Genomic DNA, 14697 nt, shown 5'->3' with positions numbered 1-14697 from the left:
GTTGGGGGGTCGTAGGGTGGTAATTCCTATTGATTTATTACGTACGACGGTCGCGCAGTTTCCAGTTGCACAGACCGTGACTTTTCTCCGTGACAAAGCACCCGTATTAATTTCGGCCGCGAAAGACCAGCCGAATAAAACAGATCGATGCTCGTTTTCGAGTCAATTTTCCGACCGGTCAATTTTGCCCCGACGCGCGACGGCGGCACGGCGTTTTAATGCAACCGTTGCGAATGAATGAACTTCAAACTCGCAAACGGAAACAACGATTGTTGCTCGGCTTAAATAAACGAACGAGTCGAAGCCCTACGCCAAATTACAAAGAATATTGAACCGTTGAACACAATGAAATGATAGCACAATCAGTTCGAAACAGATTTCAAGCCATTCCCAAACAGATAAAATACATTGATCGACAGTTCGGACATTCATGGAAGGAAGAAACTTACGTCGCGGCAGAAAAATGGGAGGCACCCACAGAACAAATCAGTCCAGCTGAGCGCCTTTTCGGCGGCTTTACGACTAGCACGTTCTCGAGAACGTGGATACGAGCTCCTCGTTCGAGCATAAGTTGTTCTAGGCCGTCGAGGTAATCTTACTACTCTTGTTCTAACTCTGCGAGTACCGTCCAACAGAGTATGTACATAATTCCCGTACCCAAAGTATTCGTCGTCGAATTCACTATCCTTCTTGTTCAGCCAGTAGGCTCCCAGAGATAGCCAGGTAATCATTGTATTATCTCGATCCAGTTTACTTTTCTATACGATTGATGTAAAATACTCCTATTCAATTACGACTTTTTTATCCTTCTGTTCGACTGGAATTACACAGAGAAACCAGTTCTAATTTTTCATCCTATAAATCCTTAACGTTCTACGCATTTCGTTTTAATTTACGTAGTTCCTATGTTACGGAATTTGACTTTGAAAGTTTGCTAAACTCTTTCTTCAACAGGAAACATGCAATTTTACAGTTGCAGCGAACTTTCAGTCACAGTTCTCCTTAGAGAAGTGCCACGTTCTTCCGTGAAATCAATGGTACAACCGGAGAAAGTGAATTCTCTCTGATTTCTATGACCGTGAAAGACATATGTGCATATATACGTGTCGAGAAGGAAGCGATTTGTAACAATTTTCTCGTTATAATAATTGCAGTTCAGTTTTATGACCATCAAAGGGCTGAAATCGATTTTCGCTTTACACGTACTTACGCGGCTACGTGTGCGACAGCACAGTCCTCGTATATCATGGATATAGGTAAACATAGCTCGGACAGCAACAGGTTTTCTGGCTCGACTAAATCCCTTATAATTTTATAATAGGATCCTGAGGAGACTACAGTTGACCCGCAACGACCGACATTATTCTCTGTTAAGCAGCTTCCGAGCATGGACCCGCGTCGGAGCGATCAATAATGAAGAATATATGAGTTTTACAGACTTAGTAAATTCATAATTGCAATTTCGATCGTTGCGGTATCAGTCGCCAAAAGGCTGTATTATAAAATCGCGGAGTTTGAAACTGCACTTTTTCACGCGAGAAAAGTTGATCGAAACTATAATGAACTACATGATCAGCTAAATTAGAATCATTGAGAAAAGCCTGTATCTGCAGATTTATAGAAACAAATTTTCACTTAACAGATTTCTCGACAGTTTTTAAACCGATTCTTTTCAGTCACTGTTGCATTTGTTTTTACTTGAGGAATAATTAGTAAGATCTGAGAGGAGGAAGTCTTTATTTTTGCATCGTTTATCTCGTTTACGGAGCGATGAACGTGTCACGGGCTGAAGAGTTCAAAGCAACTATGTAAAACATTTAAGTAGTCCCACGAAGAGTAAATTACGCGTTAAATGATTTACGAGAAACTGTCGGATTGTGAAGATAAATGTGCAACATATGATTACGCGTCGCGCGAGTTTCGGACACTATTCGGATTCGGCCGCGAAATTCGACACAATCGGTCCTGTCACTTTTCGAGCGGATCGTTCCCCTCCCGAATCAAAGAATAAAAAAGAATTTTACAACGTTCAGAGGAATTCACGGTCAATCTCGCGGTTCGGTTTAACGACGGTCAAAGACGGGGTAAATTTCGCACTTCGATAGCTTATTTTGCTTAGTAACTTTTCGAACGGATCGTTCCCGTCCCAAATCAAAGAATAAAGAAGAATTTTACGACGTTCACAGGAATTCACGGTCGATCTCGCGGTCCGGTTCAAAGACGGTCAAAGACGGGGTAAATTTCACACTTCGATAGCTTATTTTGCTTAGCATGCAATTGTGAGGAACAGATTCGCGCCCGTTTTATCACGATCGCTTGAAACAACGAGACTGGATACTAGCTATCCAAGAAAAATACAAAGACTCGACGCGATTGGCTCGGTTCACATCAATTAACGACAAACAATTCACGTACCTTTCTCTCCTTTGATCACTTTAACTCGTGAAGAATCGACAAAAGATCACTTCAATCAGATATACTGATTGCCTTCTCTACTGGAATGATTCTCCTCGTTGATCGAGTCGACCGAATGATCCCACGTAATTTAATGAATCTCAACAGGTGAAAGAATATACGTTTAGAAAAGTGGATTAATTAAGAATGGAGCACAGATATTTATGTCAGATACTAGGTTTTCAACTGTAAAAACGGTTTAAAAATCGCGTAAAGTATTCACAATAAATTTTCTAACTTACTAAAAATTGCAGGCGAGCGATTAGAACGATGTACTGTCAATATATTTATGCTCTGAGGCCAAGATAGTAGTCGAAGCTTCGATTCTACTTCGACCGCGAGAGGTGAAGTTCCCTTCAGGAAGGAGCCCCAGCGAATGAATGAACCGTCGCCGTCGATGCACCGAGACGTTTACGACATCCTTGCTCGCACTTCCGCTCTATAACAGTTTTGTAACCCCGCGGGTGGCGGTGGTGGGGAATGATCGGGAGGTAGAAATTGTAACGGCGCATTTAGTCTTAGAACCAATGGTAGCTTGTTCACCCTCCCATTTCGGAAAATCCATGCCTGTTTTCACCTATGTCGCGATTAATCATTGGCGGAAAAATATTAACGCCGCCCGAGCCAGGCTGCGATAGATAAGGAATGACCAGTCACACCTTTGCTGATACGGATCCTTGGGTTAAACGTAAGGAAATCGTACAAGACCCGGTTTCTCGTCTTTCAAATATTTCAGTTTCCCGCCAAAACGAGCTATGGTTGGCCAGCGGAAGGTACACCCCCAACCGGGATTGGTCCGCCCCATAGCAACTGCAGTATCGATTATGTCGTACTTGTTATTATCTTCAGATTTATATTTTTCAAGAATTTTATAACTCCTGCTTTAACCTCCCACCTCTTCTCTCCCCCATTAGCTCTCCCGCGGAAGCTTTACGTTCGGCTAGAAATTCTGGAATTCATACAAGGGGAAAGAAGAAAGAGCCTCGCACCCTTTCTAAAGCAAATCAAAAGAGAGGGAAAGAGCTCACGCCCAGGAATATCCACGTGCCAAAGAATACAATGACCAACACTTTTAGCATAACACACAGGCGGAGAATATATTAAATTGACACGTTATTGTCTAATTGCATTTTATTCAGACGTAATATGCATTACTCTGAAGTTAAAACGCAAAATATAAAATATGTAGAATGAAAATGCAGCTCGTCAATTTTAATAAAAACCCATTCCTTGTTATAATCCCCGTTTCAGGATTAGCGCTCAAACGTATAAACTTTTTCATAAATGTACGAAAAATAATTTGTGGAAAGGAACCTCTCTTTTAGCAAATCAATGTTCAGTGTTCCATTGATAAAATATATAAAAGCTCAACACCTTGAGTATGAAAATTTTATTTCTATTAAAAGATTGAGAGGATGTTGGAACCGTTGAAGCGATTAATATGGAGACATGATGTGCTTGATGCCAATTAGTGTAATTTGATCTGAGATCGAATGTCGATGTTAAACAAGATTAATATAAAGATCAAAGTTGTTTACTGTTCAACTCCTTATTACACAAAATGCTTTATCATATCCATCGCATTTTCCTAATTAAAATTATGGCAAATACGAAGTCGATATTAATTATATATGTAAACGACTGATAAATAATTATTAATAATTCGCCTGATAATGGAAATTACAATAATGCTCTCTTAGGTCGACAACTTCAACTATCCGTAACTCTATTATATAATCACAATCATTATCTCGTGCAATCTGATATTTCGAGTACGAACGCGAGGCGTTCGAGCGTCGAGCGAGCGTGCCAGATGTTATCACTCGATCAACAAACTACAAACGTTTTATCTTCATAATAATACTAAAGGGTAATTATTAGGCATTTGGCATCAATACCGATTTCGCTGATCATTTTAGTATGTTATCAGGGATATAATTCTAAAGAAGTTGTTCCTGCATGCCATCTCCTCTTGTTCCCGAGATTCTTTCCAAAAACTGTCAGAACTGAGATTACATTCTCCGAGTAATTCTGCAATTTCGCGAGCAATGAAATTGAAATATGTTTTCACGCTATTCTGAATAACTTGTCCATTATATGTTACCGCCGTCGCTCGGTCATGGCTCCGGAGATATTCGCAAAGAACTGTTGCTAATATTACACTGAATGTTGCGTATATCTATGTATCCGTGACGGCGTATCCATCAGCCGATGGAACATCTGATTGCGAGCTCGGTTTTATTTTCTACCGCGTATAAATTTTGCTACTTTAGGGTATGTTATTTAAAGGCATATCAACTTCGGAGGGACTAACTTTCAAAATACAGAAACATTTCATTCCTAGTACTGTATCTATTCAAACATTAAACGTGCCTTAACTACCCACATACGTGTCGACAGTTCAGTCTCTACCTCGTATCTACACCTATTGCGACTTGCACATGGTCCGTATGTTCTTTTTATTGCGTGGTGGAATGGCATCAAATTTTTGTAATTCGAGGCGAGCCACAATTCACTTTGAACAGGTGTAGATACGAGGTGGCGATGTTCAGAATCACACCTCTGACAACAAATTAAAAAATCAACGAAATCAGTGATAAGACAAACCTCTAAATTATTTATGAACATAAAAATTAATTTATAAATGTCAATTGTAATTCGGTCAGTTCATTCATCTGACCTTTTCGTTTCGAAAAAGGAGAATAAAAATACGATTAACTCTTTACGACTTCCAGGGGACACGGTGAGTCGTTTATGTCCATTGAAATAAATATACTTTATCCCAAATACTAAGAAAGTCAGAAGGAACCTAAAACTAGCATCAGAAAATTCTATTGTTATATTATTTGGCGTGTAAAATTGATCTTATCCGCTTGCTATTCATTCTGATGAATAGACCGAGCTGGGCCCAAGCGCCACTGGATACGAGGGGTTCGGGTCCCCTATTTGTATTCGGAGAAGGGAGCGAAGGTCCCCCTATTCATTGTCAAGTCAAGAGGGGATCTTTTAACCGGATATAAACAACTCGCTTGAAATCTCTAACAGTCAGAGAAACTCGATTCGCACAGACCGATTCTAATAATATATTTATTGTAATAATAAATATATATTTAATTTCATGTAATACAATTGTACTGGAGCCGAAAGAATTTCTCTACGATAGCAGAAATTCCATTTTTCCACACCTCTGATAACGAGTGTATACCGTAATTTAACATCTTCTGAGAATTTTTATTGAATTATATACAAAATAGTTGTAGACCGACGCATCTTTCAATTGGTCATGCATGACGTGATTTATCTTTTTCAATTCAATTCGTTACGAACGATAACGAGATCCCGCCGCGGGTGACCATTGAAGCGTTGGCGCCTTACTTGTAGGCGTCATGCGCAAACGTCCAGTTCCGAGCGCTCCGTCTAACCTACAATGTCGAGTTATTTACGCGTTTGTTTGCAATAATTCTTCAATTCTGATCAATAAAATTAATGCTGGTACTATTCCCTCATGATTCCGCATTATTTAAAGTGGTTTTTCCAAGACACCCGTATACCAAAATTTTCGTCGCCGCCCGCTGGTAACGAGACGCCATGTGTTTCTCAAGTGTTATCTTCTGTTATGACCGTAGCCTAAAGCTTCAGAAAAAGGCCGCGGATGTCAGGGCATTAGTTTATTATTGATTCCTTCTCCCTGGGAGATAATAACACCAAAGGTCAAAGGTCATGAGTAGAAGGGAGAGTCAAGACCCAGCCATGGTACAAGGTTAAGTGACTATGCGGGTGCAAGGTCAAGGGACCATATGGGCATCTGTCCTCCTCCATATTGGGACAAGTTACAGAATGAAAAGTAAAATCTAAATTATATATTTCAGTACCATATTTGTTATTTGAATCATCAATGTAATGCCTGTTATCATTATATAAATGACCAAAGTCATATCAGGAGAAGATCTGAACCCAGTCATGGTACGAGACTAAGCTAAAGTACACTAAGGGTAAGCATCCCTCCACGTAAAACAGATTGCATAGTTTAAAGTTTACAAATGAATGATATGTTCTAACATTTGCCCAAATTAACCATGCAATGTTTAACAAACATTGCTTAGCTTTCAATATTAATCAAATAAAGGCTAATCTAATTATAATCTTCTAATGCAGTCTCTCTGTTAATACGTCCTTGAATTTCTCTAATTAATTAAGGAGCAACAGCGCTGTGCTATGCTAAAACCGTTCCCTAAATTAAGCTTTGTTGCGTTCATCCGCAATGTGCAGTACGTACAAAGCCTTTTGTAATATATTCGCATATAATGAAGTACCGTTCTTTAAGACAGATGAAAATACATGAATAACAATAATAGACATATACGAAATAGTAGAAGGTATAATAATAATAAGATTTCAAAGCAAAAGTCGTCCGTTTTTCATTTAATTGTACTTCATAATGGCCATAAACGGAGCGTTTTGATTCGCATTAATCACTCCTTCTTACATTCAGTATTTCCTAAAATTATTTCTACAAATTATCTAATAAACAAATCTTAATAAATTTTCAATAAGCCTAAAACGTTTGGTCCGTTTCTAGAAGAATTATTCAACCTTTGGACTGCATATTACATTTATTCTTCACTGTATACATCTTGTGTAGTCCTTTATAATATCAGTTTCTCATGTCCGGAACCTTTCTGAGAATCGGGACAAGATACAAAGTCAAGACTGGTTTACTACCGACCTTTGCCGGTCGTGTGTATCGCACAGCTGGTCGGATTCCTTTCATACGCTCCGAATTCCTCATCCGTCAAATACACAACCTGCTGACAGTCAGGTACAATTCACCTGACCGAACACGCGCCAGATGTTTCAAGCCAGTCCCGAATATATTAAGTATATTTAATACGTATGGGGTGTCGGAGAAAGGCAGTGTTGTCAGAGTAAGTATCAACAGCGAGGGGCTGTTTTAAATGGTAGAGAGGGATAGGGAACCCTTATTGGGTAGCTGGAATAGCGTCGGCGTCCAGCGGCGGCGGTCGCATTGGGGACCGCTTACATTATTTTCCTCCACCTGTGTTTCCTTTCCTATTATCACCTAGCATTAGTAGAGAAATTCTCGTAGGATTCGACAACATTTCGAATAAACTGTCGAACGTGCAATTAATTATTTAAGTAGCATTTCTCTAACTCCCTAACTGAAATCAAGTCGAGCGATGTTAAGAACATAATTCGACTTTAAGAAGGGCCCAGCAGTGTGTACGTGACATCCGACGTAAAATTGTTAAGTATTTCTTCTCGATCTGATTAGTGTATAAATGAACAGTTTGGTACAGCGTAGGAAACGTTTAATTTGTCAAGCGACGTGGCCCGTGACCCTTTTTTAACTTGCTTTGCGAAGCGAATGGGATTGTACCGTCGTCGTGGAATGGAAGCATTCGCGCTGGCTTGGAAGCATTGCTTAAAGGTGAACAGGGACATTTGCTTGTGACGAGCTTTTTCGCTAAGAGCATGCTCGCTGTTCTATTATAAGCAGATGCTCTAATCTACCTTGAAGTAAGTAATTACTTATCGACGATTATTCAAATGCATTTTGATTTTATTCTAAATCTATTCCCGATGGTATATACCAAACGGTTATTAGAACTACTACTTCTGTGATCAACATTATTATCATTCTTATCATTCACGCTTTTTGTTACAAGGAAATATTATGCAGCTACTCATTTTAATGTAAGTAAAATAATTCCGGGAACAGCATCCGCTCAGGAGCTACACGCGAAGTTGGAGACTGGGCGACAAGACTGAAGGTACAAATAAAATAAAGAGAAATTCCCGCCCACGTTGGAACACATTCCATAATTGAAAGTTGAATAATGGGAATAACAATTAAATACCGAAGAATTATAGTAAAACAGAAAAAGCACGATATCTAAAGATTTATTAATTAAAAGTTATAATTGAGTTACTGTTGTAATTTAAATAAAAATGTGTACATCAGAACAAACGTATGATTCAATTAAAACTTCATAATCCAGTTCATCTACCAATCTTTATTGAATTCTTTGTTATCACTCTTCACTATTGTCTAAACTAATCTAAACGAAATTCATGCTGTTAATTAAATTAGAGTAGAAGCATTGCCATTTATCATTCAAACAGGCTCAGTCAACGATGGTTGTCCCATTTTGCAATTGATAGATCCTTCGATCAAGATTATAAAACCCTTCTACGAGCATTAAAACAATCATCTGCATTGAAGTCCATAGCATTCTTTCATAATGAGATTCTTAATATATTCATGTATATAGATACAATTGATATAATATACTATTACAAATAATAATAGGCGGTGATCGGCACCGTTGTAACTGCAGATGAGACTCGAGAACATACGTAACAAAAGGCATAGATTTGCTTTTCAAAATCCCCTTTCATGCTCTAAACATTCATGATTCTTTTCCCCTGGTGCACCTTGATGTAGTTACCACACAGACAGACCACCTGTCCATTGAATGTACGACTTAGCCCTAGCCCTATCCTAGCTGCTACCTGAACATGTGCTAAATCTTCCAATACTCATAATTTCATAGTTGTTTAATAAGGTGACGAAAGTGTAAAACATTGCCAGGTAAACCTTTATTACTAGTTTCAAAAGAAAGACGAGTTGTGAATTCTTGGTTCTAAATATATGCGCAAACGCGGCAGCGGCATCTGCGCACCGCCTCCACAAGACCGCAGGACTGCGCAACAACACGCGGTACGCCATGTTGCTATCTGCTAACCTCTATCGTTACCATTCAAAGAGTTCGCGTTCGTTTCCAATTAATATTTCAACAGGAAAATATATTTTGGGGGTGGACCCTCAGGTTCCCGCAGCGTTTGGAGCCGACTCGAAAAACACCCGAACATGAAAATAAGTTTTGTCGCCCGGCGGTCTCGGTTTGCTGTGTTACCAGCCTGTCTCACAAATACGTAGACGTTACACGTAGAGTTCGCATAACATGGCACGAACGCACTAGCACCGTCATTCTGTATTGATTTTGCACGTTTAACATCTGGGAAACACCTCCAATATCACCCAGGAGTACTGGGAGAGGTCTGTTCCCAGCCATGTGTGGTTCAAGGTTAGCAGTCAAGGTCCAATATAATGAAGTCAGGGCCAGAGGTCCATGCCCACCCACGTGGCAGCAGGTTATAAGAGTAGAAGTTAGGAAAGAAATTCTTTCTTCCCAAAGCCATACTGGGAGGAGACTAGTGTAATGTTTCAAAGAACATATTTAGTGCGTATTGCAAGCTGTTACAATTTTGACACAGTGGTATTTTAAATAAAAGTATTTGCATTAATGAGATTGTATGAGTCAATGCTAGTTCTATAGCACAATTTCACTGTCAATTCTTCTTTTCATCCCTTTTGGTAGGGACCAATTTCTTAAGGATAATAAAGGCAACAGCAGAATGTTATTTGCTATGGATGGAGTGTTACCACGTTGGCTAACAGTCTGCAGCACTTGTTTCAGTTAATTTAAAGACATAGATTGTGAATGCAGGTACCATTTTTTAAATATATTGGTGTTAGAGATGTACGAGAAATTGAAAATGTGAGGACGAGTAAAGATTTTCAAAAGTATAACATCTATCTTAATTGCTGGAGTTTTTCCCTAATTCCCGAAAATTTCGAGAATTTAATCATTGTAAGAGATTTAGAAATTTTCGGGTACTGCGGTTTGCTAGTACTCCAGTGAAAAGGAAACTGATGAAACATGCACCTGCTGTTGTTTGACATTCATGATTCCCAACGTGTGTACCTGCTGCGAACCTTTTGAATTCGACTGCTTTTGTACACGTTGATGTAGCTACCCCTCAGACAGACTACCTGCCCATTGAATGTATGACTTAGCTCTAGCCCTATCCTAGCTGCTACCTGAACACGTGCTAAATCTTCCAATACTCATAATTTCTTAGTTGCTTAATGTCCATCTAATGTGCCAAATATTTATTAACAGCAATACTAGTTCCATATCTACATACGAAAAGAATTCCACTTTTTATCCCAAGTGGAGCACCAGTCGTTAGCTTCATTTGATATTAAAATGATATGATTAATTTATTATAAAATCTATGCTTTGCTCAGGTGATGAAGTGTGAAACATTGCCCGGGAAACCTATAGTACCAGCTTCAAAAGGAAGATGAGCTGTGAATGGTTAGTTTCAAATATGTACGCAAACGCGGTAGCGGCACCTGCGCACCGCTTCCACATGACCGCGGGACTGCGCAACAACACGCGGCACGCGGCACGCCATGTAGCTATCTGCTAACCTTTATCGTCACCATTCAAAGAGTTCGCGTTCGTTTCCAATTAATATTTCAACAGGAAAATATATTTTGGGGGTGGACCCTCAGGTTCCCACAGCGTTTGGAGCCGACTCGAAAAACACCCGAACATGAAAATAAGTTTTGTCGCCCGGCGGTCTCGGTTTGCTGTGTTACCAGCCTGTCTCACAAATACGTAGACGTTACACGTAGTGTTCGCGTAACATCACCATCCTGCGACCTATATTGATTTCACATGTTTAACATCTGGGAAGCAGCTTCAATGTCACCCAGAAATATTGGGAGAGGTCTGTACCTAGCCATGGTTCAATGTTAACAGTGAAGGTCCTAAATTTCTGAAAATTTCTTAATTGCCGAAAATATTGGTATTTTAAGACAACAGAACTGTCGAAGATGCTAAATTGTCAAGTATTTGGACACTCTAAATACCTGCACATTTTACATAGTTACAAAAATCATTGGTGCCAGGCAATTTCAGTTTCTCAGGAATATTGCAATTTTCGAGAATTTAATCATTGTAAGAGATCCAGAAATTTTCGGGTACTGCGACTTGCTATTACTCTAGTGAAAAGGAAATTAATGAAACATGCACCTTCTGTTGTTTGTCATTCATGGTTCCCAACGTGTGTACCTGCTGCGAACCTCTTGAATTCGATTGCTTTTGTGCACCTTGATGTGGCTACCCCTCAAATTGAATACCTGCCCACAGAATAAGCCCTAGCTAAACCCATGTCAAGTGTGTGGGTTTATCCTACGTTTTGTCATGCTCAATGTATGAATAAAAGTTATAACTTATGAACTGCTATAGACTAATCGCCCCTAAAATTTTTTTACAACCTTGCGGATTATCCTCCATAACGGCCCCTAATATTTCTTTACAGTTTTGCGGATCTCAGGGATTTTACAGTGACTCGTAAAATCAGTAATGACTTTCTCCGAATATTCTCAGTCAATCAATTTTCGGGTATTTGTTTCACCTTGTACCTATGTTTTTTTAATAAGGAGAGACAAAAACAAAGAATAATACATTGACGTTTGACGATGCATATCGGATACGTAGATATTGTTCTTGTTAGATGTGAATCACGAATACAATTTCCACTTATCTTAATTTAATTAATTTGTAACTAGAGAGTTTCACTAGACATTAGAATAAAAGCAGTTTGTTGAATATCTTTAGTTGAATAGATTTTGAAAATCAATAGAATTCTAAAATTACCAAGAGGGTTCAAAGATATTCTATCGCTATGCCTTCTCTGACAACAGTATGTCCAATCGAGATAATTGATTAAGAATTACAAGTTCATTGTGCGAAGACGAGGAGTGAGATTCGTGAGTTTTTGTATTGGTAGATATTTTGTTATTAGTTAAGCGAAGACTGTCGTTTCTCCTTGGCAAGGTGATGAAGTCGGGTTTTCGACAGATGTCAGTTCTCCCCGGCCAGAATTTATAATTCGAATTTCGAACCAGCGTAGAGTCGCGTCTGCTATAAACTATAAATCACTATGCAAATTGATGATTTTAGCTCGGATCAATTGACGAAGTCTTATACTAGAAATCATTTAGAACATCATGGAGTTTATTAATTATTAGCACTTGAACATTTGGTCTTTTACCATTTCCAAGTCTGAAATTCTGTCCGCATCTCCCGGCAGCAAGCGTCTCTCGAATTTTCTTCAGTTTTATGGTTGTCTTTAAAAATCAATAAAGTCGTTTGTGTAACGTGGCTTGTCAATCGTTTAAATGTTATAAAAATACGTGAAGAGCTTAAGAATTCTTCAGTAATCAAAACATTTTATGCGCACAACGCGGTACGCGTTTTTCATCAAAATTCAGAGTGTGTGGAGTAGACCCGATTAGAGTTAAGAATACCGTTATCTTAGGGGCCGGATGCGAGCGCCGTGAGATAACGTTGTCAGTTCTCTTGAAGCACCGTAAGGAACAAGTGACGTCACAAGATTGTTCTACGAAAGTGCCGAAATTTACGGATTCTCAAGTGTAATCGAGGTACGAAATGCGTTCAAATTACTAAAATACGTATATCCCACATTTGTATTCTAATCTCAAATTAAAATATTTTTGTGGAAAATATTCGTAACCTTCCTTTGTAAAGGTGAGCAGAATCAATTAAGTTCAATAAAAAAATCTACCTGCGTCGGAATTGTAATTTTCTGACATGAGAAAAATGTATATAAATCTAAAATTGTTTTAATATTTCAATTTCATTATGAAGTAAAAGGTTGAATGGACGGCTTGAATTTTTTCAATTATTCCCTGTCACTTTAATATGCACAGAAAACACATTGGACATAAATAAGCCCACCTTTACACAATTAGGATTCTGACAGAAAAACGTTTTACACCGTAAGGATCGTTTACATTCTGTTCAAAATAAAATATCAACAAGTTGACGCCTAGAAGTGGTACAAACCAGTGCTTGAGCAAATATGGCTGCCCATCGATGGGCGTGTACCACTGGTGGTATTGCCATTGGAAACACGTAGCTATTCATTATTATTTCTCTCTTTCTGGAAATAAAAATTCTAAAAGCGACCGAGATCTAACCAATACCACCAAGAACACTATTATATGTATTCTACATATAATATATATAATATCAATTTACATAGTTAGTCGTATTAATGACAACGAACGAGAGTAGCCATGTAATATCAGGTAATTGAATGTAGATCGGATCAGCATTTAATAAAACATTAATTTGATAAATGAAACTGGGACCGAGTTCGAAATCCGGATTGAAATCAATCGATTTGTCGGTAGACTAATAATATATTTAAAATAATGGCGCAGTCGTAAACCTGTTGAACGAAGAGTACAATAATTAAAAATCATTACAAATGCGCGCGTTCCCCATATTATTTCGTAAATAAAATAAAAGACAAGGTTGTAGAGTCTGTATGAAAATTCTTATAGAACACAATCGTCGATCGTGTAGAACTCATAATAAAGGGTCGGAACGGACGACACCCGTTCACGCGGAGCGGATAGGAACGGAATGCTTTGAAGCAGATAGTTGTAGCTTCGTATCAAGTTTTGGTATGCATCAATAAAACGTTCAGTCGAAATTGCACAAGTGGAAATGAAGTATATTCACTACGCATTCGTACGCGTTCTGTGCCGTGCGCAACGATTTCTGCAATCGTCCGCCATTACGTCTTTAAGACGTGCGACATCACAATATCGTTATACAAGTGTAACAGCGTCATAGTTCATTGTGCGAGCGAAGGGAACTGCACAAGTGGAAGGTGCATAAGTTGAATTTGTGAATACGCGCGATCGTTGCGAGTTCAACTAGAAGTGATTAAACTCATTAATCCTGTTTGCCGGGTGAATAGACTCTGGGTCAGCCCTGACAGCTTCCTCTTTAAAATATTTTCTCTCTCTCTCTCTCAATCTCTCTCTCTCTCCTTCATTCGCGAATATAAATATATATTTTGAAGAAATTGTAAATGCGACGTTAAAAAGAAGTTTAATGATGGACGAGCTTTTCTCGGAAATTCTTTGGCAAATATTCACAGATCCCCGACCTGATTAAGTGGCCCTTTAATAAATTAAAGTTCGCGAGAACCAAGAACTAGATCGTCGATTGCATGGCTCAAAGACGATGTTACATCGACGGTTATTTATAATCTCCACATCTGAAATGTCGCTATTTCATTTACGAGTTCTGCTCGTTACAGTAATTTCGTAAAGCATCGTAGCGAACAATAATCGTTGCGTCCGGGTGTGACCTACTTTCGGTTCAAAGATCTAATAGTACATGGGTTCATTGTGTCTCTTAGCAACTCTTCGGAATACTGTCGCGAGCATCTCAGTAATACATTTCTATCGACTTAGAGAATTTCAAATATATAAAATAAATTATTAAACATTCTTCGAATAGTATAAAAGATTAAACAATTATT

General features: G+C 38.7%; 1 protein-coding gene and 1 long non-coding RNA gene across 16 annotated transcripts in view; one reads left to right on the top strand and one right to left on the bottom strand.

Moving 5' to 3' along the window:
* The window catches only part of dlg1 (MAGUK family member discs large 1), a 421217-nt gene that overhangs the window by 158075 nt on the left and 248445 nt on the right, over positions 1 to 14697 (bottom strand). The window contains exon 1 of one of the 14 annotated variants that reach the window (XM_018032926.2): positions 450 to 746. The exons of the other annotated variants lie outside the window; for them this stretch is intronic. Within the exon in view, the coding sequence (XP_017888415.2) occupies positions 450 to 731 (282 nt within the window). The 5' untranslated portion in view covers positions 732 to 746. Of the gene's footprint in view, positions 1 to 449; positions 747 to 14697 lie in introns of those variants that run through there. 14 annotated transcript variants of the gene reach the window in all.
* LOC113464928 (uncharacterized) lies at positions 8418 to 11570 on the top strand. Of its 2 annotated transcripts, XR_003389790.1 has the most exons (3): positions 8418 to 9986; positions 10571 to 10740; positions 10812 to 11570. It is a non-coding gene; the product is annotated as an uncharacterized LOC113464928 (long non-coding RNA). The 2 variants fall into 2 exon arrangements; XR_003389789.1 differs by having other exon boundaries at positions 10571 to 11570.

This window comes from Ceratina calcarata, unplaced genomic scaffold, assembly GCF_001652005.2.
Source record: "Ceratina calcarata isolate Rehan_Ccalc_2016 unplaced genomic scaffold, ASM165200v1 scaffold60, whole genome shotgun sequence".
NCBI classification, from domain to species: Eukaryota; Metazoa; Arthropoda; class Insecta; order Hymenoptera; family Apidae; genus Ceratina; species Ceratina calcarata.
The sequence above is the reverse complement of the archived record's forward strand: the minus strand, read 5'-3'. Positions and strand labels throughout refer to the sequence as shown.